At 41.9% G+C, this 25,749-nt stretch overlaps 1 protein-coding gene across 2 annotated transcripts in view; it reads left to right on the top strand.

Annotated features, from left to right (window-relative positions):
- The window catches only part of GJC1 (gap junction protein gamma 1), a 54,717-nt gene extending 30,659 nt beyond the window's left edge, over positions 1 to 24,058 (top strand). For both annotated transcript variants that reach the window (XM_083147445.1, XM_083147444.1), the window contains exons 2-4: positions 4,653 to 4,754; positions 20,481 to 20,554; positions 22,108 to 24,058. In XM_083147445.1, coding sequence (XP_083003571.1) covers positions 22,122 to 23,294 — 1,173 coding nt within the window. In that variant the 5' untranslated portion in view covers positions 4,653 to 4,754; positions 20,481 to 20,554; positions 22,108 to 22,121 and the 3' untranslated portion in view covers positions 23,295 to 24,058. The remainder of the gene's footprint in view (positions 1 to 4,652; positions 4,755 to 20,480; positions 20,555 to 22,107) is intronic.
- The last annotated feature ends 1,691 nt before the right edge of the window (positions 24,059 to 25,749 follow it).

Below are 25,749 nucleotides of genomic sequence, written 5' to 3'. Positions count from 1 at the left end.
TACAGCCTGTAAAATGTAAATTAGAAGTTGATTGGCTGGTACTCTATCTCTAATCTAAACCAATTCACATTCCCCTGTCTGGACAGATGTGTCGGCTATTCCAGCAGTCACTTATCTATAAATCAGATGAAAATATGTAATTAGAGTTAGCTGTAAGCTATGCGATGTATGTAATGAAATGGCTGTAGTTATTTTATTTTTAAATGTGATATTTTCTTTCTGCGTGTGTTGTAAATAGCATATCATGTGGGATTTGTGTGTGCAATTTATAACTGTCACTTGGTTGTAAATCATGTTTTATTTCTATGTATTTTCAAGGTAGCTGAATACTTTAGGTTGTTTTTTTAAAGATGGTTCATAAATTGATTTTAGCTTTTGCATTTTTTTTACCTTTGTTTGTGTTGTTTCAATACTTGAAGAATTGCTGAAACTATGATCTGTTTTTGTGCCTAACTGATCATCAGAGCATGTTTACTTACAGTATGTCTGCTTGGTATACGTGCTTTTTTATTACACTGCTTTATATTGTTATAGAATGCCTTCTTTTTATGTAGTTTGAAAACTCAATGACAGATTTCGAGCTAAATTGTCTAGACATTTTATAAATCTACAGTATCTCTAATATCTTGCTAATCATTTTTATTGTATAATAGTTATTACTAATTTAATCATTTAAAAATACATTCCCAATTGTTTAACTACAATGGTACATTCTTTTATATATTGTAATCTCGTGCTCTCTGTTAATGCAGGAAAATTAGATTTTTCTATGTTAATTAGGAATATTTAATAAAATACCTACCAAACATAACCTGCATAATTATTGATTTATTGCTTTTACACTCTATAAATTAGTCCAAGTTATTTCAATTCACTTTATTCCCATTTCAAAATAAACCAAAAACCCCATGAGCAGAGCAATGTGAATTTCATCTTGTTTAATGCATACTCTTCTGCAGTTTTGTGTACAATTCAGGGAAGACCATTTCTTGGTAAATCCCCTTTGTCTTTGCCATAAACATGCATTCACACACAATAGAAGATTGTTGACCTTATTTTTGTAATTGTCCACCCTTGTATATGCTAGAAACATGCTTTTTGTGCTGTTTTTGTGATAGTGCCTGTCCTGTTTGTGGAGTATGGATCATAGGGTTGACACATATTTTTGTTGTAAACGTCGACACCTGATCACATAAACCCCCAATTAGTGTACCACATACTCTTGCATGGCTCTCTTCACTTGCCATGCTTTGGGCCAGGTGCCGCACTCCACTACCGCTGCGCTCAGGACACTTTACCGTTCCCAGTCAGAGTCCATGTGAATGGTAAAGTATAAAAAGAGAATCCTGAAAAACTCATGTTGACTTTTTGCTGGTGTTGTCCTTTTGATTATGTTGACCTTGTGCATGTCCACCTATTGAATGTTGATCTATCATCCGGATGCCCTGTTTGAGGGAAGCTTACCCTTTAGTGTTATCAAACACTGTTATCAAACAGATCAGAAACTATTTGATTTTTGTAACATTTTTCTAGATGGTGGGCTCATTAGCTCCAGACATGGTTAGACCCAATTTCACACCAATGAGGACGTTAAAATCACTGACCACTGACCACTATGTGAAATTGTAAGGGGATACTTGTGGAATCAATGGTGGTCCTGCCTATAGGTTTGAAAATCTGGCTAAATGTTTTTATTTGTGCCATTAAGGGAGTCTTTGACCTGACATACGATTGAGGTTAGTGGTGGCTCCAGAGCTGCAGCTGCAGAGCAGTCTGAAATTCAGAGGGGGGAGTCACACCAATTGCCAATGAGCCCTGGCCAGAGAAATAAAAGTTATTAATTTATAGTACCACCAATGGTGACCATTGATGGATAATCATCCCCAATCTCTAGTTAATCAGCCCCCATTTCTTATATAGGCTCTGTTGGTGTTATGGGGGAGTCCTAGTGGAATTTATATGGTAGATGCCTCAGGTAGTGTTCATTCTAGCACCCTGCATTTTTAAAAAACCTATGCAGTTGCTCTTCCCAGCCTGGGGTGTCACTCTTTGCTTTGTTGCTTCTAGCACAGTTTTGTCTGTATTTCAGCTTTAATATACAGACCAGACCTAAACTAAAAGCACACAGCAGAGAGCGACACCCCAGGCAGGGAAGAGGAACTAGATGGGTTTGAAAGATGTAGGGTGTAAGATTGAACACTACCTGTTTGCATGTTTAATTGAACACAGTCCTTTCTCTGAGTTTATGTACTTCAAAATGTAATGCCTTCCCAGGTTTGAAAGGCTAAGTTTATATAACAGGTACAAATGTTGTCCCTTGTACATTCAACATAGAAACATAGGATGTGACGGAAGATAAGAACCTTTTGGCCTGCCTTGCCATACATCTGGTATAATAGAATACTGGGGCACAAGACAGCTCTTTGTGTTAGTAAATGTCATTTTCTTTGTTGCTGTTATCACGCTTGTTGAGCCCAATTACAACAGGTTTAGAGATGTATAGCAGCTTAACCCATCTAACCCATCCATTTCCATACACTTCTGCTTGCCGACTCAGCAAGCTGCAAGAAGAAATGTGTGTACAGTACTTGTGGCACTCACTCCAAAATGGAGCAACAATTGAATTGCTCCGTTCACACCCATTAGTGAAAGCTGTTAGTGGAACAATTGTATCGCCCCTATACTGTATGTCAACTTCAAATTTGCAATATCAAGTGAATGTTAATAACCACTATAGATTTTGGGTACTTGTTTCCTAGCACGGCCACAAATCTTGGCCATCGGGGGTAATTATAGTGGCCTGCGATGCCCCCGATTTTTCCATTGAAATGCATTGAAAACAGTGAAAAATCGGGTCGGTCGCGTCGTGTGCGCCTAAAAATGCTTAAATGGTCCACCCGCGATGGCCGCGATTTCCCCATAGGGAACAATGTTAAATGCCTCAATTTACCCGCGATGACCCCGATTTCCCATAGGAAACAATGTTAAATGGGTCAATTTACCCAAATCATCATAGGGAAGAATGGTAAATGGGCCAGAAAGCCCAAAAAAAACCCCTGACCAGTGAAATGTCCCCCCAAAAGTAGTTCACGCCACCCCGCGATGAACGTGAACCCGAAGCGTGGCGAGCGCAGCGAGTCCGTGAGGGGCGGCGGTACGCGTCCTCCGACCTTTTCATACCCCCACTATCCACTAGGGCGTGGAGTGAGAATAGAATAGTGTGGCGAGCGCAGCGAGCCACCGAGCCCGAAGCGTGGCGAGCGCACGCGGATACCTTCACAGGTAAACGCGTCCCTTCGCGGGCTTCACAGGTATCCGCGTCCCCTCGCGGGGCTCGCTGCGCTCGCCACGCTTCGGGCTCAGTGGCTCGCTGCGCTCGCCACACTATTCTATTCTCACTCCACGACCTAGTGGATAGTAGGGGTATGAAAAGGTCGGAGGACGCGTGCCGCCGCCCCTCGCGGGCTCGCTGCGCTCGCCACGCTTCGGGTTCACGTTGATCACGTGGTGGCGTAAACTACTTTTGGGGGGACATTTCAATGTTCAGGGGTGTTTTTGGCCCATTTACCATTGTTCCTATGATAATTTGGGTAAATTGAGCCATTTCACATTGTTTCCTATGGGAAATCGTGGTCATCGCGGGTAAATTGAGGCATTTAACATTGTTCTCTATGGGGAAATCGCGGGCATCGCGTCTGGCCCATCGCACCCGATTTTTTTGCGCATGCGATGCCCGCGATGGCCCCGATTTTACCCCCGATGACCGCGATTATGATCGTTGTGGCCGTGCTAGGAAACAAGTACCAGATTTTGTACTGTTGTGGCAACCCATATTATGCTCTTCTTTCTTTTTTGTCAAATGTCAAAATAAAGACTTTGTAAGGGTGGAAGAAGCCGTCACATGATAATTATTGGACCTCCATACACTGCATGATGTATGGAAGCCATCTTTAGTAACTGCTTGGAACAGGCTGAATGATGGCTAGGTTGATTGTATATGTTTGTTAACCAAAGCAATAGACATTTTCAGGGTGTAAAAAATAAAGGTGCCCATACACGGTATGATTATTGCATGCATTTTGGTCTAGATCGCATCGCATTGCACACAAATGGCATGCCATTTGCATGCAATGCAATCGAGACCTGGTTCAAGAAGTGTGTGCACCACATACTTTTTGAACTGTGCGATGGGATGTGCGTGGGAGCACACATTTATTTATTTATAGTTTCTTATATAGGGCATCCATTGCGCTTTACAATAGTAGACAGTGATAAAACAAACTGGGTAACAACAGACAGATTTGGAGGTTAGAGGGCCCTGCTGCAAGCCATCACATCACACCCACAAAACGCGCCGTGTATGGGCACCTTTACTGTTCATGTTCAGGTACTTGTTTGGTGGTGACTGCTTTAAGCACTTATTGTACCGCTAGAGCTCAAACATTTATTTGTGGGTTTACAATGTGGGCAATTGAATAGCTCCTTGTTTTTGGAGCGAAACAAATTTGCTTTAAATGGCATTGCCCCCCCCCCCAAAAAAAATTTTTGTTTTTTTTATATGTTTTTACTGTTATTATAAGTTCCATTTAGATACTGGACAGTAACTGTAAATTCCTGTAACTTCAACAATTAAAGTATGTTTCCTTTTATAGGGCTCATTGAGATAATTGTTGAGAATATAATCACTTCTCCACCAAACATGAAGGCATGGTGATCAATTTGTCTGCACGCGAGTGCTGTTTGGATGCACAGTAGTAAGTTCATTCTTTTTAAATAAGGTTGTTTTTTATGTATTTTTTCCCCTTGTCGTCAAGGATTAACTCTCTTTCCCTTTCTCTTCTGCTGTTTTTTTCTTCCTTCTTTAATAATATCTTTATTCAGAATCCAATTTTTTCTTCTTACCCTCTAATAATATTGTTGAAAATCGATCTCTAACTGTATTTTTTTTAGTAAATGTTTAATTTTGTCTGTTACTGCTCTTTGATTGTTCTTTTGATGTATTTATATGGATCGTTGCTAATTACTGTCATCTTCTAATAAACAACGGTTTAAAAATAATATTGTGCAGATCACTGCAGGAAAAAATATGTTGCAACTATTTATACTTAACTTTTTTATGGATGTGGAAAATAGGTTAAACGCAACTATAACTAGATAAAATATGTCATTTTTCCCCAGCTAAAATCGCTTGAAGGAGCACCTCTAACCAAGTAAAAGAATGTTATACTGGGCAGTGCAGTGGTAGAAAGTGCTTTTATATAGTTATTTGCTGTATTTTAAGAATACTGCTTAAAATTGCAGGAAAACTCATTAATCCGAATAAAATGCAGGTATTACATTCTATTCCTATATATGAAAAACAATAAAACTTTCGAATGGAAAAATTTTATGATTCGTGAGATGGTATATGGTCATAGTGCTCAATTGATTTTGGGTTCTCAATGGTGCGCCATTCAACTGTTATGCCAATGTGAGTATGTGCCATGTGTGCCCATCACTTATCACTCATGTCATGGCCAAATGCACCGAGTTTAGATGCGTAAAGCGTAATGCGTAAAATCTAGCACAAAGTATGGTACTTGTGTAGTTTCACGGCAGCAGCTTATGCTACGTTTGAAGCTACGCTAATAGCGTAGCCCAACGGTTGCCTCACTTGTGTAGTTTCACGAAGGCAGCCTAAGCTACGTTATCAGCGTAGCCCAATGGCTGCCTTGCTTGTGTAGTTTCACGGCGGAAGCCTAAGCTACGGTATCAGCTTAGGCTGCCGCCATGAAACTACACAAGTAACTACTGTACTGTTGCCGGGAACTGCATCTCTGTCCCCGGCATCCCTGTCAAGCCTAGTCAGCGCCGCTCTCACACCGCCGGCGCCAGCATGATCCCCTCTCTTTGGTGGAGAGGGGATCATGCTGGCGCCGGCGGAGAGGCGCTCCATCTGTTTGAGACGCAGGAACGTCTCAGACACTCCAGCAATGAGACGATCCTGCGTCTGAGTAGCTATTGCGGCAGGGTACATCAACCCTGCCGACAGGCTTAGGGGTTCTGTAGTGTGTGCATCTCCTGTCCAAAGTGGGGGTGCAGACGCAAGTGCGTCTCATTCACAATGCTAGTGTTCCATGTTACATACTAGCAAATGCCTCCTTTTCATACCCCCACTATCCACGTCGGCGTGGAGTTGATTTTAAATATTGTGGCGAGCGCAGCGAGCCACCGAGCCCGAAGCGTGGCGAGCAGACGCGGATTACATGTAAGGTAATCCGCGTCTCCTCGCTGTGCTCGCCACGCTTCGGGCTCGGTGTCTCGCTGCGCTCGCCACACTATATAAAAACAACTCCACGCCGACGTGGATAGTGGGGGTATGAAAAGGTCGGGAGGACGCGTAACGCATCCCCACGCGGGGATCGCCGCGCTCGCCACACTTCGGGCTGCCGTGGATAGTGGGGGTGTTTCAGGATCTGACAGGGACACTTAAGCGGCTGCAGGAACACTACATTACTTCTGACTGACTGCGCTAACTACGCTGGCCGCGGGAACACTACGCTGATTCTGACAGGGACACTACGCTGACAGCGTTACCGCCGCCGTGAAACTACACAAGTACCCAAAGTATTTGGTACGCTGTGTTTAGGAGCCCAAAAGTTTAACTTTGGTTGGCTTTTAAAATTATGAGGAGGATGCAAGCAAAAATAATAAGCATCTGTGGAAGCCCATCAGCAAAAGTGAATATTGGGCAATGGAAAACATTTGCATTCCGCTGAAAATGTTGACAAAAGCGTTGCAGACAATGTTCTGCTCAGCATTATAATTCCGAGACCTGTTTATAATGTTAACTGTAAGCATGTGGAAGCATTGTGATTACAGTTATTCTGCTAATATTTCAATTTGCTTTCATTTTTCTGCGTTTTGGAGACGTACAACAATGCTTTGTAGATGGCTGGGAACCAGTTTTTACTATGATACTTAGCAGAGATATTTTAATTTGCCTATTTACTTTGCCTTTCCAGTAAGAGTATTCTGTAGAGACCCCCTTAACCAACTGGTGGTCCTACAGGTTTATAATGGATTTCCTGGTTCTTCTTGCATACAGTGCACATTTGTCTGGTAGATATTGTATGCACTATTAAAGTACATTTAACTTTTTCATAAAATCCTTAATTTTTTTCTTGTTAGGACAGAGCCAGGCTGTCTGGCTTTAAAAGTTGCATTGGTTTTCCATTACTCAAATAATAAGGAATATAATCATCATTTGGTAAAAATGGAATGAATGTAGAATAATTTTCCCAGCAATGCAGACATCAATATGTAAGTAATGTGTACATCAAGAAAACAACAGTAGCATAAGTAATTGAAGTGAAGATAATGAGGACACTGACATTCAATAGGGCATGTGAGAAATCTGAGAATATGTCTGCTTGTAGCAAAATCAGGAAACCGTATATAAAGGCTGAGGAAAAAAGGGGAGAATGGGTTCCGAGGCTAACCCTGGCACGGCCAGGAGAATAAATATTACAACAAACAGAGAAAGCCCATAGAATTTGGAAGTCTGACGAAATGGGCAACAATTACCAGTAAAGTTCTGAGAGGCCACTTCAGCTGGTAATAATGGGATTAGGCATTTTCATGGATGCCAGAAGTTCCAGGTGTACTGTACTGTACTGTACTGTACTGTACTGTAGGTACATTTGTTTTATTGTTCAAATAAGCTGACATGTTCTCCATTTTACTAGCCAGCCATAGGTGTCATATAGCTGCAGTTAATCTACCTGATATCTCTTTTACTTACGGAAAAGTTACTGTTGTTTTCATGTTTTAGCGCTACCTGTTTACATAGACATCTGTGTGTTTGCTTGTACATCACTGTCCCCAGGACTTAAACTTGAAGTTTTGATAATTTATCAGGTGCAGTTCCATAAATAGTAGGTGCTACTATAGACAAAGACTAACCTGTAGTAAGTACCACTCCAAGGTACTAAGAGACACATGGCAATGAAGCAGTATCCATTTATTTATTATCTTTTTGTAAGGGGCACCAATATATCTGCCCAGCCCATTTTAGAATATCTTTGGAGAATAAGCAATACTTTATCTCTCAGTGATTATCAGTGATCGCATTGTGGCCACGGTATTAGCGTCCAGGATCGCTTTGCTGAATGTGATCATATTGGATGTACAGTATGTATCACCAGGTACAGGCAGGGACAGGGGCTCTGAAAAGTAGTCCATCCCTGGTATATGCTGAGTGCGGTGCTGGAGCTGCTGCACAAGTGCGGTTAGGGTGACCGTCATGCACAGCAGCCATTTCCAGCAAGGGGTTCCTCGCTGAAAATGGCTGTGTGGAACTCTGCCGAAACTTCATACTGCGAAGTTTAGCCTATAGACTCCAACAGGCTACTGCAATGAAAAGTTTGCGGTAGATGGGGAGCCAATATTGGGATTGTTACACAGAGAAACCTATGGGTGATTCGGCTGAAGGCTGCAATGAAGGGATGTGTCAATGAGCTGTAAGGGTACCAGAAATGTGTCCACATCTGAGTGTCCCATGGCATCCCAGGGGGCTACAACTGTTCAGAACATTTGTAGCCAATGAGGTGCCATGGAGCTTTTTCAGGGGTGCCCTGGGTTGGTTGTCCAGAACCAATTAAATTATTTATGGTCCATATAATAGGCAAAACCAGGGCTGGTGGCTGCCAATCATAAAATGTGACAAACAAAACAAAAAAAAAAAGTGAATCCTGTCCCTCTCCACACAAGTGATCATAAGGGAAAACAAATGATAGAAAATAAGAAAAAAAAAAAGAAGAAAATATAGGTCCCCTAAGGAGGGAGGAAGGCAGATTGAGTAATGATAATAAGTAATGGCAGAGGAACTGAATGCTTTGTTTTCATTTTTGTTTACTACAGAGGAAAAAATGGTGGGAACATTACAAAACAATAGTCATGAGAATGTCCGGTTACTTAATACTTGTTTAACCGAGGTAGAAGTCTGTAGCCATCTATGCAAAATTAAGATAAACAAATCTCCAGGGCCAGGCGGCATACACCGTAGCATTCTAATGGAGCTGAACGCAGAAATAGGCCATTATACTTAAGTTTGAAAGATTCAGTTTCAACAGGGCCATGCTGCACTGTAGGCAGGCCCAGTGACAGGGGGGGTCAAAGGGGACAGCTGACCCGGGCCCCAAGGATCTGAGGGGCCCCAAGGTCAGCCACCATCATCCCTTCTGCCTGGTCCCCCCGTCACTCAGATGCCGGCTCTGCCACCACCCAGCCCTCTAATCCCTGGCTCTGCCGCCACCCAGCCATCTAATCTCTTGCTGCTCAGATGCTCAGTCAGCCTCACTGCCGCCCAGATGCACCCCCACCACTCAGCTCGACTGCCACTGTTTGCACTATGGGTGAGTGCAGTCTCCTCCTCCTTGCTGACTGCCGAGCGCTGAGATGTGGACCTGGCGGATGACGGAGAAACCCCTGCAGCAGGGTGGGCGCTCTCGCTCCTGGTATCCACGGCACTGGGACAGAGGATGTTTACCGCTGAGCAGGTAGAGGCCGACAGGAAAGCAGTCAGGACAGGGCACAGGCTACAGGTCACCAACTCTCAGTCACTGCACTTACTAGTGTGACAGTGGGGGAGCCAGCGCATGTTAGCTGGATTTAAAAGTCCCTTGCTGGTGTTTGGCTGTCAGTGTATAGTGGAATGGTGGAGATATGAAGTGACCCCAAACCCCAGTGTGCACATGTTTTGCACTCAGCCCCCCCTGCAAGCAACAGTCTTTCCCCTGTCTCTCTCCCTAACACTCTCTCTTGCTAACCTCTCTTTATCTCTCTGACACTCCCATCCTCCCTCCTTGCTGCTCACCACTACTCCCTTCCTCCCTCCCTGCTCCGCACCACTACTCCCATCCTCCCTCCTTGCTCCTCACCACTTCTCCCAGCCTCTCTTCCTGCTCCGCACCACTACTCCCATCATCTCTCCCTGCATCTCACCACTACTGTACATGATGAGGAGGGGGGCCCCAGAGATATCCGTGTATGGAGCCCCAAGATTTTTGTTGCCAGGCCTGACTGTAGGTGGGGCAAATGTAACATTTGAAGATAGTTAGATTTGGGTGGGGTGTGTTCAAACTGAAATCTAAATTGCTGTGTAAGAATAAAGCAGCCAGTATTTACCCTGCACAGAAGCAAAATATCTCCCCCAAATCTAACTCTCTCTGCATATGTTACATTCATCCCACTTGCAGTGCAGCATGGTTTTGTCGATCTGCAAAAATTGCAGCCTCGCTAACAGGTCTGAATCAGGCCCATGGTGCCTTTATTTAGAAATTATAGCAAAACACGGGAAATGATAGACCTGTAAGTCTGCCATTAATAGTGGGGAAGTTACTAGAGGTAATTATAAGGGATAGCATTCACGATTACTTGGGAAGCAATAAGATTATTGGGGGAACCAGCATGGATTTGTGAGGGTAGGTTATGTCAAACTAACTTAATTAGCTTCTATTACAGTGATGGCTAACCTTGACACTCCAGCTGTTGTTGAATTACACATACCAGCATGCCCTGCATCAGTTTTGGCATGGCCAAATTGCAAAACTATAGCAGGGCATGCTGTGATGTGTAGTCCAACAACAGCTGGAGTGTCAAGGTTAGCCATCACTGTTCTATTAGGAAGTGAGGGGGAACCTAGACCAGGGCAATGCATGTGGATGTGGTCTACTTAGGCTGTTGATACGGTGCCTCACATGAGGTTGATCTACAAAATCACAACAAAAATATGGGAGTTGGGTCCAGGGAGCAACATTTGCACTTGGGTCAAAAATTGGCATGAGATTAAGAGACAAAGTGAGAGATTTGGTAAGAAATCTCCAGTTTTTTTAAAGCGGCAATCATTTACACTGCAAATTAAAACTAGTTTTGCCGTGTAAATGATTGCCGCTTTAAAAAAATAAAAAAAAATAGAGATTTCTTACCAAATCTCTCACTTTCTGAATCTCTCATCCTATTAAATGTCGTGCAGAGTGTTGTGGTAAATGGAACGGTTTCAAATTGGGCTAAAGTTTTAAGTAGTGTGCCAAAAGGTTCAGTGATGTGGCCACTCCCTTTTAACATTTTTATGAATGACCTAGGAGATGGTCTAAGGAGCAAAGAGTCCATATTTGCAAATTATACAAAACTGTGAAAGGTATTAAAATCAAATCAGGATGTGGCCTCTCTAAGAGCGACTTAAATAAACTGGAGGATTGAGCAGCAAAATGGAAGATGAGGTTTGATATTGATTAATGTAAGGTTATGCATTTTGGGACCAGAAACTATTATTTAAATAGAGTAAATCTGGGAAAAACATTAATGGAGAAGGATTTGGGGGGTGCTCATCGCCTATAGACTCAGCTGCAGTGCTCAATGTCAAGGAGGAGCGGCAAAGGCCAATAAGGTATTAGCATACATAAAAAGGGTCATAGAGGCAAAGAAAGACTGTGAAATCATGCCACTATATAAACGTTGATATTGCCTCTTCTGGAATTCAGTGAACAGTTCTGGGCACCATTCCATAAAAAACTACTTGGAACTTTAAAAAGTTCAGAGAAGAGCAACAAAATTAATTAAAGGTTTAAAGTCATTAGGTTATGAGGAAAGGCTAGCCAGGTTAGGTATGTTTACATTAGAAAAGATGTGTCTAAAGGTCCATACACACTGGGAGGTTTTTCCCCCAATGTGAACAGGAAGGGATAGACTGCGCTAAAATGACATTAATAATTCTAATAATAATAGATAATTAATAATATATATAATATAATAAGTGGTCAAGTGTGCATAAAATAATGATACAGATTAATTTTTGATATAGTTAAAAATTAAAACAATTAATAGCAGATAACCAGACAGGCATTATAATAGTGATGTGTATATGGATAGCGATTATGGGGAAAACCGCTGGACTGAAAAATGCTCAGTTCATACACACTGAGCGTTATTCTCACATTTCAGCAATTTTCCCCAGGTTGGATGGCTTTCCATAGCAGAACTCCATGGAAAGCTGTCCACTCCCTCACTCATCTGCTGGTAATACCAGCAGATGAGCGACCCAGGGCAGTGATAATGCGGGAGCGCGCAACACTACTTACTAATATTTCTCTATATTGACCATTTATATGTATTAATCAAATCCACTCTTAAGGCGCATACACACTGTGCACCTTTCAAGCAGAAAGCCGCTCAATCAAGGTAGCTGAGCGGCTTTCAGCTGAAAGTCGACCAGTGTGTATGCTCCTTAAGAGTGGATTTGATTAATATATATATATATATATATATAAACAGTGGTCGAAGTGGAAATTTTGAAGTGGGGGTATGGAAATTTTGAAGTGGGGGTATGGAAAAGTAAAGAGTGAATATAGTGCGCACCTTCGGACACCCCCCTGTCCATCAACGTCCCCTGCCAGACTGCCCCGTTGTACAGGGGTATTACAAAAGCACAATATGTGCTGCTGAGTGATCAGAGAGCATCCTGAGGGGGAAAAAAAACTTTTTTTTTTTTTTTATCTTCAGATTAAAGTGGGGGTATGCCATACCCCCGTATACCGCCCCACTTCGACCACTGTATATAAAGTATATATATATATAAAGGGTCAATATAGAGAACTATTATACCTTGAGGGCGGTACACAAGACACGTGGTCACCCACTAAGTTTATAGCAAAGGGAGGGTTTCTTGATAAGAAGGGGCAGTTAATTGTTGGAATATTCTGCCAAATAAGGTAGTGATGGCAGGCTCAATGGATATACTAAGTATACTTGGTTATAATTATTAATCATGATGTACTATAGTGGACACAGAAGTAAATAGGATAGCCATTTTTGGTCTTCGGGGATCCTGGTTTATAATATACTGTATAGGCAGGAGGTTATATATAGTTTAAACTGGATGAATTTATGGTTGTTGTTTTTTTTAACCTCAACAACTATGTTACTATATAAACACATTTTACCTAATGTAATATTTTTTTCGAAATTTCTCAATAAAAAAAAACCTTTGCTCTATAGATGCTGTGAAAAAAATTCTGATGCTCTGGAGTCGCGGGTTCAAAAAAGTTTAGGAACTCTGGTCTAATACTTTACTGTGAAAATGTTTGCAAAATAAATTGACATAATCAACTGTAAATCTTAGCTTACATTTTTTCTTTGTTTCTTTCAAACTTTTGTGTAACAAAACCCAGTTTCGGATCATTTATTTTTGTCATTTTAAGTACATTTAGTCACAGATGAACATTTGCTGTTAGAAGTTACGTTATGGAAGAGAATGGAAAATTTTAGTCAGATGAACTGATAATTTAGGCATTTCCTGTTGAGTTTGCTTTGCTGTGTGTGACTTCCATAATTAACCCTGTGTCCTGTGCCCATAAAAGGAATATAATTTACTACAATTAATTCTATCCTAAGTGGTCACATGTAAAAAAAGTGACAGACCTGTCCTTGTGCACTGGTTTTGTTTTTGTGTTAGAGTATATTTAAAGGGAATTGCACCTTTTCATGTACACAGACATCTGTAAATAAATTCTTCCGGCTACGCAACACAGAGCTACACTACAGCATTTGCTTAGTCGTGGGGTTGATTTAGCAGCTGCAACATCAGTGCTCACAGAAGAATTCCACTACTGCTGCTAGTCTGCCTTTTCATTTTACTCTGTTGGAGATAGAGGAATACCAGCAAAACTAGTACAGTATGTCTGAGATTTTGACTTTTCCTGGCTTGGGGACTCAGTGGGAGTATATTAGGATTAATATACTTATTTTGCTTATTTGCTTGCATTGGTTTAAAGCGCTAAAAAGCAGCATACCGCATACGTGCCCTGTCTTTGGCAGCCCCCACGTGCCATTAGATGCAAGGCCATGCCCCCTTTTATGTGTGTGCTTCTACTGTACGTAAATGTCCCTGCTTGGTAGATTGCTGTACATTTTCGGTATTAAGGAATAGATTAGTCTAAAAGTCTGGCCACCCCTGGTATAAGCTGTGACTGATGATCACCAGTATTGATCTTCCATTACCTGAAACGGTGAAATAAAAAATAAAAAAATGTGGTTGCCCCTAAAAGTAAAACCAGTACCAGTATTAGGGTACCAAAATGCCAATACAGGCAATAGGCTTTCCATGAGGTGCTGTGATGAGGAATGCCAACACATGCAGAGGAGGAGTGTATAAAATGGATCAGAAATGCTACATGGTGCAAGTGAAACTACAGTGAAGTCTTTTGATGCAACAACCAATTATCTAAATTAGTGATGCACAGACGATTTCCCCGAGTGGAGACATTTGCAAGGCCGAGGCTGATAAATTGATACTGGTTGCTGAATATTAACTGCATAGAATTGATTCAGTGCATTATTCTTGAGGATTTGACTGGGTTCAATATTGAGAAACCCAAAGGAACGGCGTGAAGATAGGGTATGTTCGGACATTCAATTCAACCAAGCACTAAATCTCAAAGCCTTACAGACCGGTTTACACAAATTTCCACCCTTTATGAGCTCCACACAATAACCATTTGATCCCTAGCTGTTATAGAGTGTGGACTACTCTAGTGTGCGGCAGGGCGATACACGGAGTCCTAATCTAACCTGAGCGTGAAAATAGTCAGCTTGCATATTCATTTGCTACTACTTTCTAACTCCTCTATGGATGGTGTTAGACACCATGGCCAAGCTCACATTCCTCAGCTTGGTAAGTCCACAGTCTAACATCCCCCATAGAAATAGAGGAACTGCAATAGACATTAGAGATATTAGCTGCGGTCCCTCTTTGTTACATTTAGCTGATGCTTCCGCACTATCCTGCAGGTATACATACTGTAAATATGTCCCTAGTGATAAAGGGTAAACTGCCTCAACTAGACTTGGGCATTGTCAATAGTGTCTATAATCTAGGAGCTTTGAGGTGGTGTGAATAATGATCTTATATGGGCAGTCTCTCTTGTGTAGGAATCCGGAATCTGCACACTTATTCTTAATGCTAAGTCAGCAAGACCTTCAACTCGTGTCTTCTAAGAAAGATGTTTACTAGTGACAATTGCATGTTTTTGTTGTAGATGCTGAACTAATTATAGAGCTTGATTCTGGTGTCTGCTTAGTATTTTATTTTTGACAGGTGTCACTGCAGATATGTCATGTTTATTCTGCACATATATTGAGTTAATGTACATATCAAATGCCTTCCTAAACGTAACTAAAAATACTGATATTGTGCCATGTTGGATCATACTTACATGGCTAAAAAAAATTACTGTTCGCTTACAGGAGTTGGTGACTTGGTTGTTTTTTTCCTTTATTATTGCTTTGGAAGACTGGCACAGATCCTTGCCTTCTACATCCTATGTATCCTAGCCTCAGGGAAGGTGTTTCACTCTTGACAGCTTGTCAAATACAGTAGGCAGTAAATTAGCTTAATGCTAATTCCCTCTATGGGTATCTGTTATTCTTTTAACAGATATTGTGTAATTAATGTACAGAAAATGCTTCTGTCACCCATAATATATATATATGACTGCGGCACTCAAAGGGTCTTTTTGTAAACATATATTTGTAGTCCAGATCAAAAGTTAGAGCACATGGGTTTAATGGCCCCCTATTAAACCCATGTGCTGTAACTTTTGATTTGGACTACAAATATATGTTTACAAGAAGACCCTTTGAGCAGGGCCGTCTTTTCGTATGGGCTTAATGGGCACTTGCCCAGGGGCCCCAGGTGTATAAGGGCCCTTTTCTGATAGTCGAGGATCCCCTTTTTCCAGGGATACCAGAATTTTGAAAATCGGCCCTGGGGAACTGGAGATATCCAACTTCAAAGCAGCAGTCCACATTAACTTCTGCTAATTACTCATTTACTTCCCAGTCATATTTCTCAGGTTCTCTCTGACTTGTTTTTTCTGAGAGCATAGTCCAAAAGATGGGACTCTCCCCTTTCTGTCAACACTAGCGGCTTGTCTCTATCCTTCTCAGAACCAGAGATATCAGCCTTCCAGCAGCCAGTCCCTGCTCCAGCTCCAAACGTCTGGTGTACAGTTTTATTTTTTTGTCAATGAATTGCTCTGGCTCCTGATCCCCAAGTTCCCAGCACCTCCTGAAAGATGGGACTCTAGGTTTTTATACTATTGAAGGCTAAGAAATCTATTTACAGATAATTGCCGATATCTGCAGTCAAACAAGCTGCCCTTCCACCGGAAAATGACAAATATTAAGCCCACTCCATTATCCAACCCTCCCCTGTGTATAAAACACCCCCTACCTCCCTGGAAGTCATTTACAAGGGACCCATCATTCAGCTCAGTGCCCCCTTCCACACATTAGTGTTCTCCCTCCCACCACCTGTGCAGAAAAGGAGTAACTAGCAGAAGTTACTGCTTCAGGTCCTATATGTTAAATGGAAGATAGAGCACCCCCTGCCACCCGTGGGACATCAAAGCTGCTGCTTATAGCACCCCCCACCCCTAGGAGGGTAGAATGGGTAAGGGCCCCAGTGCATTGCTTTACCCAGGGGCCCACACTGCTGTTAAGACGGCCCTGATGGTGCCCCCCTGTCATTTTCTCCTGGATCCGCCCCTGTATGAACATATACATATATATATACACACATACATACAGTACAGCGGCACCCACAAGGTTGTGTAGGGAGGGGCCCCGCTGGACTGCTTTTGCCCGGGGGCCCATAATGCTGTTAAGATGGCCCTGCCTTTGAGTGCCACAGTCATTTTGGATTCTGCATAATACACACATCTGGAGGCACCTGGGCAAGTGAGAACCACCATAACAGGAGTGCCGGTTCTACAGATTACCCTATATATATATATATATATATATATATATATATATATATATCTCAATAGAAGAAATAGCGGTACTTGTTTCCTAGCACGGCCACAACGATTTCTATCGTGGTGGTTGTGTCGGAAAAAATTGTGTCGGTCGCGTCGGGTGCATACCAAAACGCACACGACGCGACCGACGCGATGTACCCGATTTCTCCATAGGCTTCAATGTTAAAATAACTTAACATTGAAGCCTATGGAGAAATCGGGTCCATCGTGTCCATAGGCTTCAATGTTAAATTATTTTAACATTAAAACTGAGTCCATTTAACATAGTAAAAAAATGGGTAATGGGCCAATATGGGCCATTTCTCATTGGGTATGGCCCAAGTGTGTAAAAAATAATGTCCCCCCATTGTGGCCGCCACCCCCACGATTGACGCGAACCCAAAGCGTGGCGAGCGCAGCGCGCCCGCGAGGGGCGGCGGTGCGCATCCTCCGTCCTTTTCATTCCCCTACTATCCACGTCGGCGTGGAGTTGAGAATAGATTAGTGTGGCGAGCGCAGCGAGCCACCGAGCCCGAAGCGTGGCGAGCGCAGCGAGCCCCGCGAGGGGACGCGGACAGCTGTGAAGCCCGCGAGGGGACGCGGATAGTGAAGGTATCCGCGTCCCCTCGCGGGGCTCGCCACGCTTCGGGCTCGGTGGCTCGCTGCGCTCGCCACACTAATCTATTCTCAACTCCACGCCGACGTGGATAGTAGGGGAATGAAAAGGTCGGAGGACGCGCACCGCCGCCCCTCGCGGGCTCGCTGCGCTCGCCATGCTTCGGGTTCGCGTCAATCGTGACGGGGCCATACCCAATGAGAAATGGCCCATATTGGGCCTTTTCCCATTTTTTCCTATGTTAAATGGACTCAGTTTCAATGTTAAAATATTTTAACATTGAAGCCTATGGACAAATCGGGTCCATCGCATAGGCTTCAATGTTAAATATTTTAACATTGAAGCCTATGGAGAAATCGGGGGCATCGCGTCGGGCGCGCATAGGCTTCAATGTTAAAATATTTTAACATTGAAGCCTATGGGGAAATCGTGGGCATCGCGTCGGTCACGTCGTGTGCCTTCTTAAGGCACACGACCGACGCGATGTACCACAGTTGTGTTTTTTTCAAGGGAAATCACGGGCATTGCGGGCATCATGTGCCTTAAAGTTAAGGCACACGATGCCCGCGATTGTGGCCGTGCTAGGAAACAAGTACCGAAATAGCATACAGTGGCACTCGGAGGACTTGTAATAAATCAATAATAGCATTTATTGAAAAATGCCCGTGTCTGACGTTTCAAGGCTTGAACGCCCCATTTTCAAGGATACAGACGTCAAGCCAAGAGACGTCGGACATGGGCATTTTTCAATAAATGCTATTATTGATTTATTACAAGTCCGCCGATTGCCACTGTATGCTATTTCTTCTATTGACATTAATGTTTACCGGAGGGCACCAGGGCCATCATTTGACTGGGAGAGTGCCAGGCCGATTCGTCAAACATATATATATATATATATATATATATTTTCCACGAATGTACAGCAGCACCCCGTCTTGTCAACTCATATAAATACAACACAAAGACACGGAAGTCTTGCAACGTTTCGGGAATTTAATTATCACGTCTTCAGGCTTACAACCTGTAAGCCTGAAGACGTGATAATTAAATTCCCGAAACATTGCAAGACTTCCACGTCTTTGTGATTTATTTATATGAATTGACAAGACAGGGTGCTGCTGTACATTCGTGGACTGTGTTGTGTTGAATTGCCCTTATTATGTATTAGCAATATTTTTTTCTCATTATCTCCTTTCTGGTACATTTTTGAAAGTGTATTACGAAGAAAATGAAAAAATAACTTTGGCTATATAATGTATTTTATCAGGGTTGAAAATAAACTATTTAAAAAATTGGGGCATTAACGTTTTAATCAGAAAATTGTAATCCTATTTGTTATAATAATACTGTGAAACAGAACTGTGCTATGTATTAGAAACCTTGAACAACCATGTTCTACCATTAACAATCCAAAGATATTAGGCTTTGATATGATTTATTTGAAGTCTTTCAATAAAACCAATTTTAGACTAAACATAATTAAAACATGCAAAAGTACATTTCAGAGTAATGCACAAACACAAAAAAAGGAGTTAAGCATTAGCACTGGATATGTCACAAGGTTTTAAATTGTTGTAAACCTGAAGATAAAACCACGAGGTGCTTCTCTGTGTGTAGCCTGTTTAATGTGTTGGTGTTGTTTACTCTCTGTGTAGTTGTATTAACTGTGTTTTTTTTTCCTGTCCTATGGGAATGTTGGGGAAGAAGCTTGATGCTAGGCAGATTTAGCACCTCTCTTATCTGATTCACTTCTCTATATCTTTGTTTAGTGTGTGATTCACTGCATTGGTTCAGCTTATTTAGAGAAAGACCACAAGCAACAGGAATGTGGAATAATACCAGGGATTCCCTTACAATAGGCTTTTTTTTCACCGTGTTTTTCTATTGAGCGCACACACTAGATGATATTACAAAAGATAACGATCAGAAGTGACAATTGAGCGATATAATTTAAAATATCGCTTAGTAGTCTATATGGGGCTTAAGTACATCAGTTGCCTTGAACAATCTACTATGTAAAGGGTTGTAGCCTGATCTGAAATAAAAGTATATGGGGGATACTTATAAAAATTGGTGTGAGGTTGCTCACTGCAACCAACTAGGGCCGGCGCCACCACTAGGCAGGACTAGGCATTTGCCTAGGGTGCCGGCCACTGGAGGGCGGTACTGAGCCGCCGAGGTACCATAGAGAGGTACCAGAAAGCAGGGAGCGGGGAGCAGGTAAGACTGTAGTCCTCCTCTATCTCCCCTCCCCGACCCCCATCCCGCCTGTTAATTAACGCTGTGCCCCCGCTCCCTGCTCCCCGCTGGGGGGATTTCAGCGTGGCAGTATCGCCAGCGCACACACCATCCCCCCGTGCCATATCGCACCCCCTCACCCCCCCCTCCCCGTGCCGCACTATCCTCTGCACCCATGACCCACCCCCCACCCCCGGCAGGCAGCGGGCGGCGTAGGGGTTTTTGCCTGGGGCGGGTGGGGGGCTTGCACCGGCCCTGCAACCAACCAGTCTTTAAGTCATTTTCTAGCTTGGCTTAGACCAGGGGTGCTCAAACTCTTTTGCTCTGGGACCCCGTCAGACAATAAAAATTGTTACAGGACTCCAGCAAGTTACTACTGAATGACTACCACATGTGGGGTCAGTGAAGTGACGGCTTTTGTGACAGGAAGGCAGTGGGTAATGGGGGGGGGGGGGGATGGAAAAGGGTGACAGGGGGATGGAAGAGGAAAGCAGTGGGCGTTTACTTAATGAATTATACCATGCGTCCCCTTTACAGACACATTAGCCTGCTGATTAGCAACATAGAGTCGTGACCCCATGCTGAGGTGGTTGGGACCCACTTTGGGGTGAGGACCCACAGTTTGAGAACCGCTGGTTTAGACTATAAAAGCTAACATCTGGTTTATTACAATTACTAATTTTGTCTTTCCTTTGCACCACATTTTATAAAGTTGCCAACATGTGGGTGTTTTTGTATTTATGTGTCACCAGCAGATAGTAAACCATAACATTGTTTTCTTTCAGTGGGATTTCTGACAGCAACAGGAGAGACTTGCCCGTCTCTGGAAACAGCAGATGACAGAAGTGTGGGGCTTCAGGTATGTTCAGTACTCGCTGCCAGTGTGACCAGACTGATCATGCAGAGCAGATGTTTCACTCATTTCTAACATTTTGAGAGCAATAAATCAGTACCACGTTTCCCCAGTTCCTTGTTTGGCATTCTTATGGGAAAAATCAACTAAATTCCTGAGGCGCCGATCATTATATTGTTGGAATTGTCAAATCTGGGCTGTACAACTAGTTGTATTTACTTTGCCTTCTGTAGAATGGGGAATTGGGTCGATCCAGTTGCAGATATATGGTCTACATTATTCTTTATCATTAACTAGTATTGTTCATTCTAGCACCCTGCTTCTTGTAAAATCCTTGTAGTTCCTCCTTCCTGCCTGGGGTGTCGCTGTCTGCTGTGGTACTTCAAGAACAGTCTGGTTTCTATCTCAATGTTGAGATAGAATCCAGACTATTGTAGAAACACCACAGCAGACAGCGACACACCAGGCAGGAAGGAGGAACTGCAAGGATTTTTCAAGGAGCAGGGTGCTAAAATGAAGACTAAACTAGTATTGAAGTCTTGGTAGAAGACTGCAATATATGGGAGCACACCTGCTGTTATCATGCCAATTTACCAGTATCGGATGATATCACTAGCAAATAAAAGTCCTACAGCATATTTTATAATTAAATGTGCAGAATTAGAGGCTGACTCTGAGTTAGATGGATCGCTCTGCATGGGAACCTGTTTCAGATGGATCTCTTACACCTGGCAGGAGGCTGCTGCAAGTGCCAATAATCATGATGGTGGCGCGGTTGGTGAAAAATGAATGGGCTACACAGGTTTTGCTTGCAGACACACATCCTCGCATTAGTCCTTTGGATTCTTGCATTAAGATAAAGCAGTTCATTGCTGCCTGTAACTCAAAACCACTTTGTGTTTGGCTCAGAATTATCCCCTTATAATATTAACTGAATATTTACATATAAAGAAAAAGTCCTTTGTTACAATGAAACTACTAAAAGTGATTAAAGTAAGCAATTGGCACTACTGCACTCAACACACTTTGATATCCCTGAACATTTCTCATAAAGGAAGGGGGGGGTATTCAATCCCAGCCGATATTACTAGCAGCCGGAAATATTATCTGTTTTCGACAAGATTCGTTTGAATTTACATTCGACCTATGTAATTTAAGGTCCGTTTTTTTCCGACTGTGCATCAGCGAAAAGGGACATAGATTCAACAGTCCAATGGCCATTTTCAACAATGCAGATTCAACGTTGAACACTGATGGACAATATTTCCAACTGTCAGAAATATAAGCCACGATTGATTACCTTAGCTATGAAAAAAAACTGAATTTTGTTGAACTAATTTGCTGGCTTAAAATAGCTGCTGTCTTTAAACAAGCCCTAATATTTTATTCTTATTGTGCTCATACTTATTACATAAACTTTCCTCGTGGAACTACACTTTTCTTAGACAAATAGCATGTCTTTCTTAGAATACTTGTTTCTACCTCTGTTCTCAACCATAAATGAACAGCAGTTATATCTATGGATTTGACTGTTCACCGGCTTTCTCTTTATGTTGAAGGAGGAAGTAGCAACATGAGCTGGAGTTTCTTGACGCGCCTTTTAGAAGAAATCCACAATCATTCTACGTTTGTTGGAAAGATTTGGCTGACCGTACTCATAGTCTTCCGTATTGTTCTGACCGTTGTGGGAGGAGAGTCTATTTATGATGACGAGCAGTCTAACTTTGAGTGTAACACAGACCAGCCAGGCTGTAAGAATGTATGTTATGATGAGTTTGCCCCTCTCTCTCATATTCGTTTTTGGGTGTTTCAGATTATTTTAGTGGCCACGCCACCTCTTTTGTACTTGGGCTATGCTATGCATAAAATTGCAAAAATGGAAGAGCGCAATAAGTATGACAAGAGGTCAAGGGATAGAGCTTTGTCCTTACGCTGGAAACAAAATTGTGCCCTAGAAGAAGTGGATGACGACAATGAGGAGGAACCAATTATGTACCCAGAGACTGAAATGGAAAACAACAGAGTTAAAATTAGCCACCCTAAAGTGAAACATGATGGCCGAAGGCGGATACGAGCTGATGGGCTACTGAGAATTTATGTGCTTCAGTTGCTGGTCAGAACAGTTTTTGAGGCTGGTTTCCTGGCTGGGCAATATTTCCTTTATGGCTTTGAGGTGATTGCAAGATATGAATGCCAGAGAAAGCCCTGTCCACACACAGTGGACTGCTTCATATCCCGACCCACTGAAAAGACCATCTTTTTGTTAATTATGTATGCAGTAAGCTGTCTGTGTCTACTTTTGAATGTGTGGGAAATGCTCCATCTCGGCTTTGGGACAATAAGGGATGCACTTAATAACCGAGGAAAACATGTGGATGATTCTTCCTCGTATAATTATTCCTTTTCATGGAACACTCCATCAGCTCCTCCTGGATATAACATTGCTGTGAAACCAGATCAAATTAATTATACAGAACTTACAAATACAAAAATTGCTTACAAACAGAACAGGGCCAACATTGCTCAGGAACAGCAGTATGGGAACAGTGAGGACAGTATCCCTACTGACCTAGAACACCTTCACCGGGAAGTACGCATGGCCCAAGAACGTCTGGAAACTGCCATTCAAGCTTACAATAGCCTAAACAACCCACCACCCATTAAAGATAAGAGATCTAAGAAAGGATCAAATAAAAGTAGTGTCAGCAGCCGGTCCGGAGATGGAAAGACCTCTGTGTGGATTTAATCCCTCACCTGCAAAAAAGTTGTGACTTCTTGTCTCCGGGAGGAACAGGCAGCAGAGTGATAACTTCCATTCATGTAAATATTATGGTTCTGTTAATGTTGAAGAATAACAGACTTGGGGCCTGGATATAAGGAGAAAAACTGCCTGTGAATTTTGCAGGCCTATCCTCTTGTGTTATGAAACTGTATTCATGTGCCCTGCAGTCTGTCAGACAGTCATTTTATATCTCTAATGTTCCAACAGCTGTTATTATTATAATTCTGTTTGAATGCAGATCTTTTTTTTTTAAAAGGATCAGAACTTCTTTTTTATATATATGACATGTTTATAATTACAAGAGGGCTGCCGTATTTCTTTGTAATCGCTACCGCATCAGGAAAGATCTCTTATCTGAGTCTTTTTGCTGCCACACTGGTTACTAGGAAGAATTACAAATGTAATGTAGACCTTGTATATCAGTCTTGCAGCCTTAACCCCTCTGCAGATGCTTCTACTTGTCCAGGTCTCCACTTGGCTGAAGGAGAACAAGTGCCTTGCTTTGTTGCTCTGCAGAGCTTTGTATTTATATCCGTTGTAACTTTTAACTTTGTTCTTTTAAGCCAAGACATCTGACGTCATGGTTAGATTCTCTGTAAAAGCTTAGCAATAACACCTCATCATCTTATTGCTTTCAGTTGTACAAGTTACTCTGAGAGCGGGCTGAAAAAAATGCATTTGTTGATGAAAACCAGATCCATGACTTCCCTTTCCTGTGTATTAATCAGTTATTACAGACGGGGGGGGGGGGGGGGGGGGGGGATAATTTTTGCAGTTAATCGCTGAAGCCATAAGACATGGGAAGGAAAAGTTATTTCAGTTTCTATAGATGTATTTACCTACATTTTTATGTGCGGCCATCCATTGTATCTTTCCTACATCTGCTCCAATACATTATGCCGTGGTATATGTAACTTCTTTTGCACATATCACTATGATTCTGAAGATATGCAGAGATCCTAATTCACTCTGCCTTCCTGTGGTGTAGTTCAGTGTTTCCAAACCCTGGTCCTCAATTTCCCCCAACAGTACACATTTTCCAGGTCACCCGGCAGGTGCACTCATTATTCAGACACATTTGAAAAGATCTACAGGTGAAGCTAATTATAGCACTTGTGATTCTGTGTGGAGACCTACAAAACATGCACTGTGGGGGTACTTGAGGACCATGGTTGGGAACCACTATGTAGATGTTACAAATGCTAGATGTTGATATGAATACAAGCCATGTTCTGCTTGCATACTAGATTACTCTGGCACACAATTAGGATCACAGGCATTGCACATCATTTGCTCATGTTGTACATTCCATATTGATTTTATTTCATTTAGTGCTAAGCATACGTTTCCACCCAAGTAAACCACTGGTACTTGAAGCTAAGTGCCCCAGTAGCACAAAATAAACAGTTTAGGTGACAAGTCCAGAGTCCTAATTAATGTTTATCTTAATCCAACAAAAACATAACTGTGACTTTATTTTATGGCAGCTTTTCCTTTCTCTGATCCAAAACATTTGTGATTTAGCAATAAATATTTTCTAGTGTTCACGCATCATATGGTTAATATACTTTGGCCTAGCTAAAACACTAAATAACCTGACATTGTTCTATCTACAATATTATGCATAAACAAATCACTAATCTTTTTTATATATTTATATATATATATACCTGTGTGTATATATATATATATATATATATATATATGAATGAAAATGCACTTAAGTTTATATATATATATATATATATATATATATATATATATATATATAAACTTAAGTGCATTTTCATATTGTCTTCAAATGGGCAATTCTACTAAGATGGGAGTTCTATTGAAGTTGGGATGTTGCCCATAGCAACCAATCAGGTGCTAAGAAAGTAGAATCTCTGGGAAAAATCCCATCCGGAATAGAACTCCCATTTTAGTAAATTTACCCCAATAAGTTAATTGTACAAAGTACAGTATAGTTGGCATTTGTCAACCAGATATACAGTATATTACCATGTTTACATGTTTCCTGTTTCTGGACAATGTTTTGGGTGTGGTGTGTGTGTGTGTGTGTGTGTGTGTGTGTGTGTGTGTGTGTGTGTGTGTGTGGGGTTAGGTGTATATTTATCTTATGTTTACAATTCAGTTCTCTGATTGTTTTGGCGGTCTGTTTAATGATGAGGTAAGTTAAGCATACTTTTGTACTTACCATACTGAGAGTTTATAGCAAGAGGTAATCAAACCTGTACCTGCAATCAATGAACATCAAAATAAATAACTACAAAACATACAATAGTCACACAACTGTAAAAAAGAGAAATACAGTAGGCAAATGTTTACTGTAGAATAGAAATATATCATGGTGAGCAGCTGTTTATTTTTATTTATTTAGATCCTTCATTAATTGCAGGTGTATGCGTTCTACACTACC

The sequence above is a fragment of the Crinia signifera genome, chromosome 6 (assembly GCF_055691185.1).
Source record: "Crinia signifera chromosome 6, ASM5569118v1, whole genome shotgun sequence".
Taxonomy (NCBI): domain Eukaryota; kingdom Metazoa; phylum Chordata; class Amphibia; order Anura; family Myobatrachidae; genus Crinia; species Crinia signifera.
Note: the sequence above shows the minus strand (reverse complement) of the source record. Positions and strands in the feature narration are given on the sequence as shown.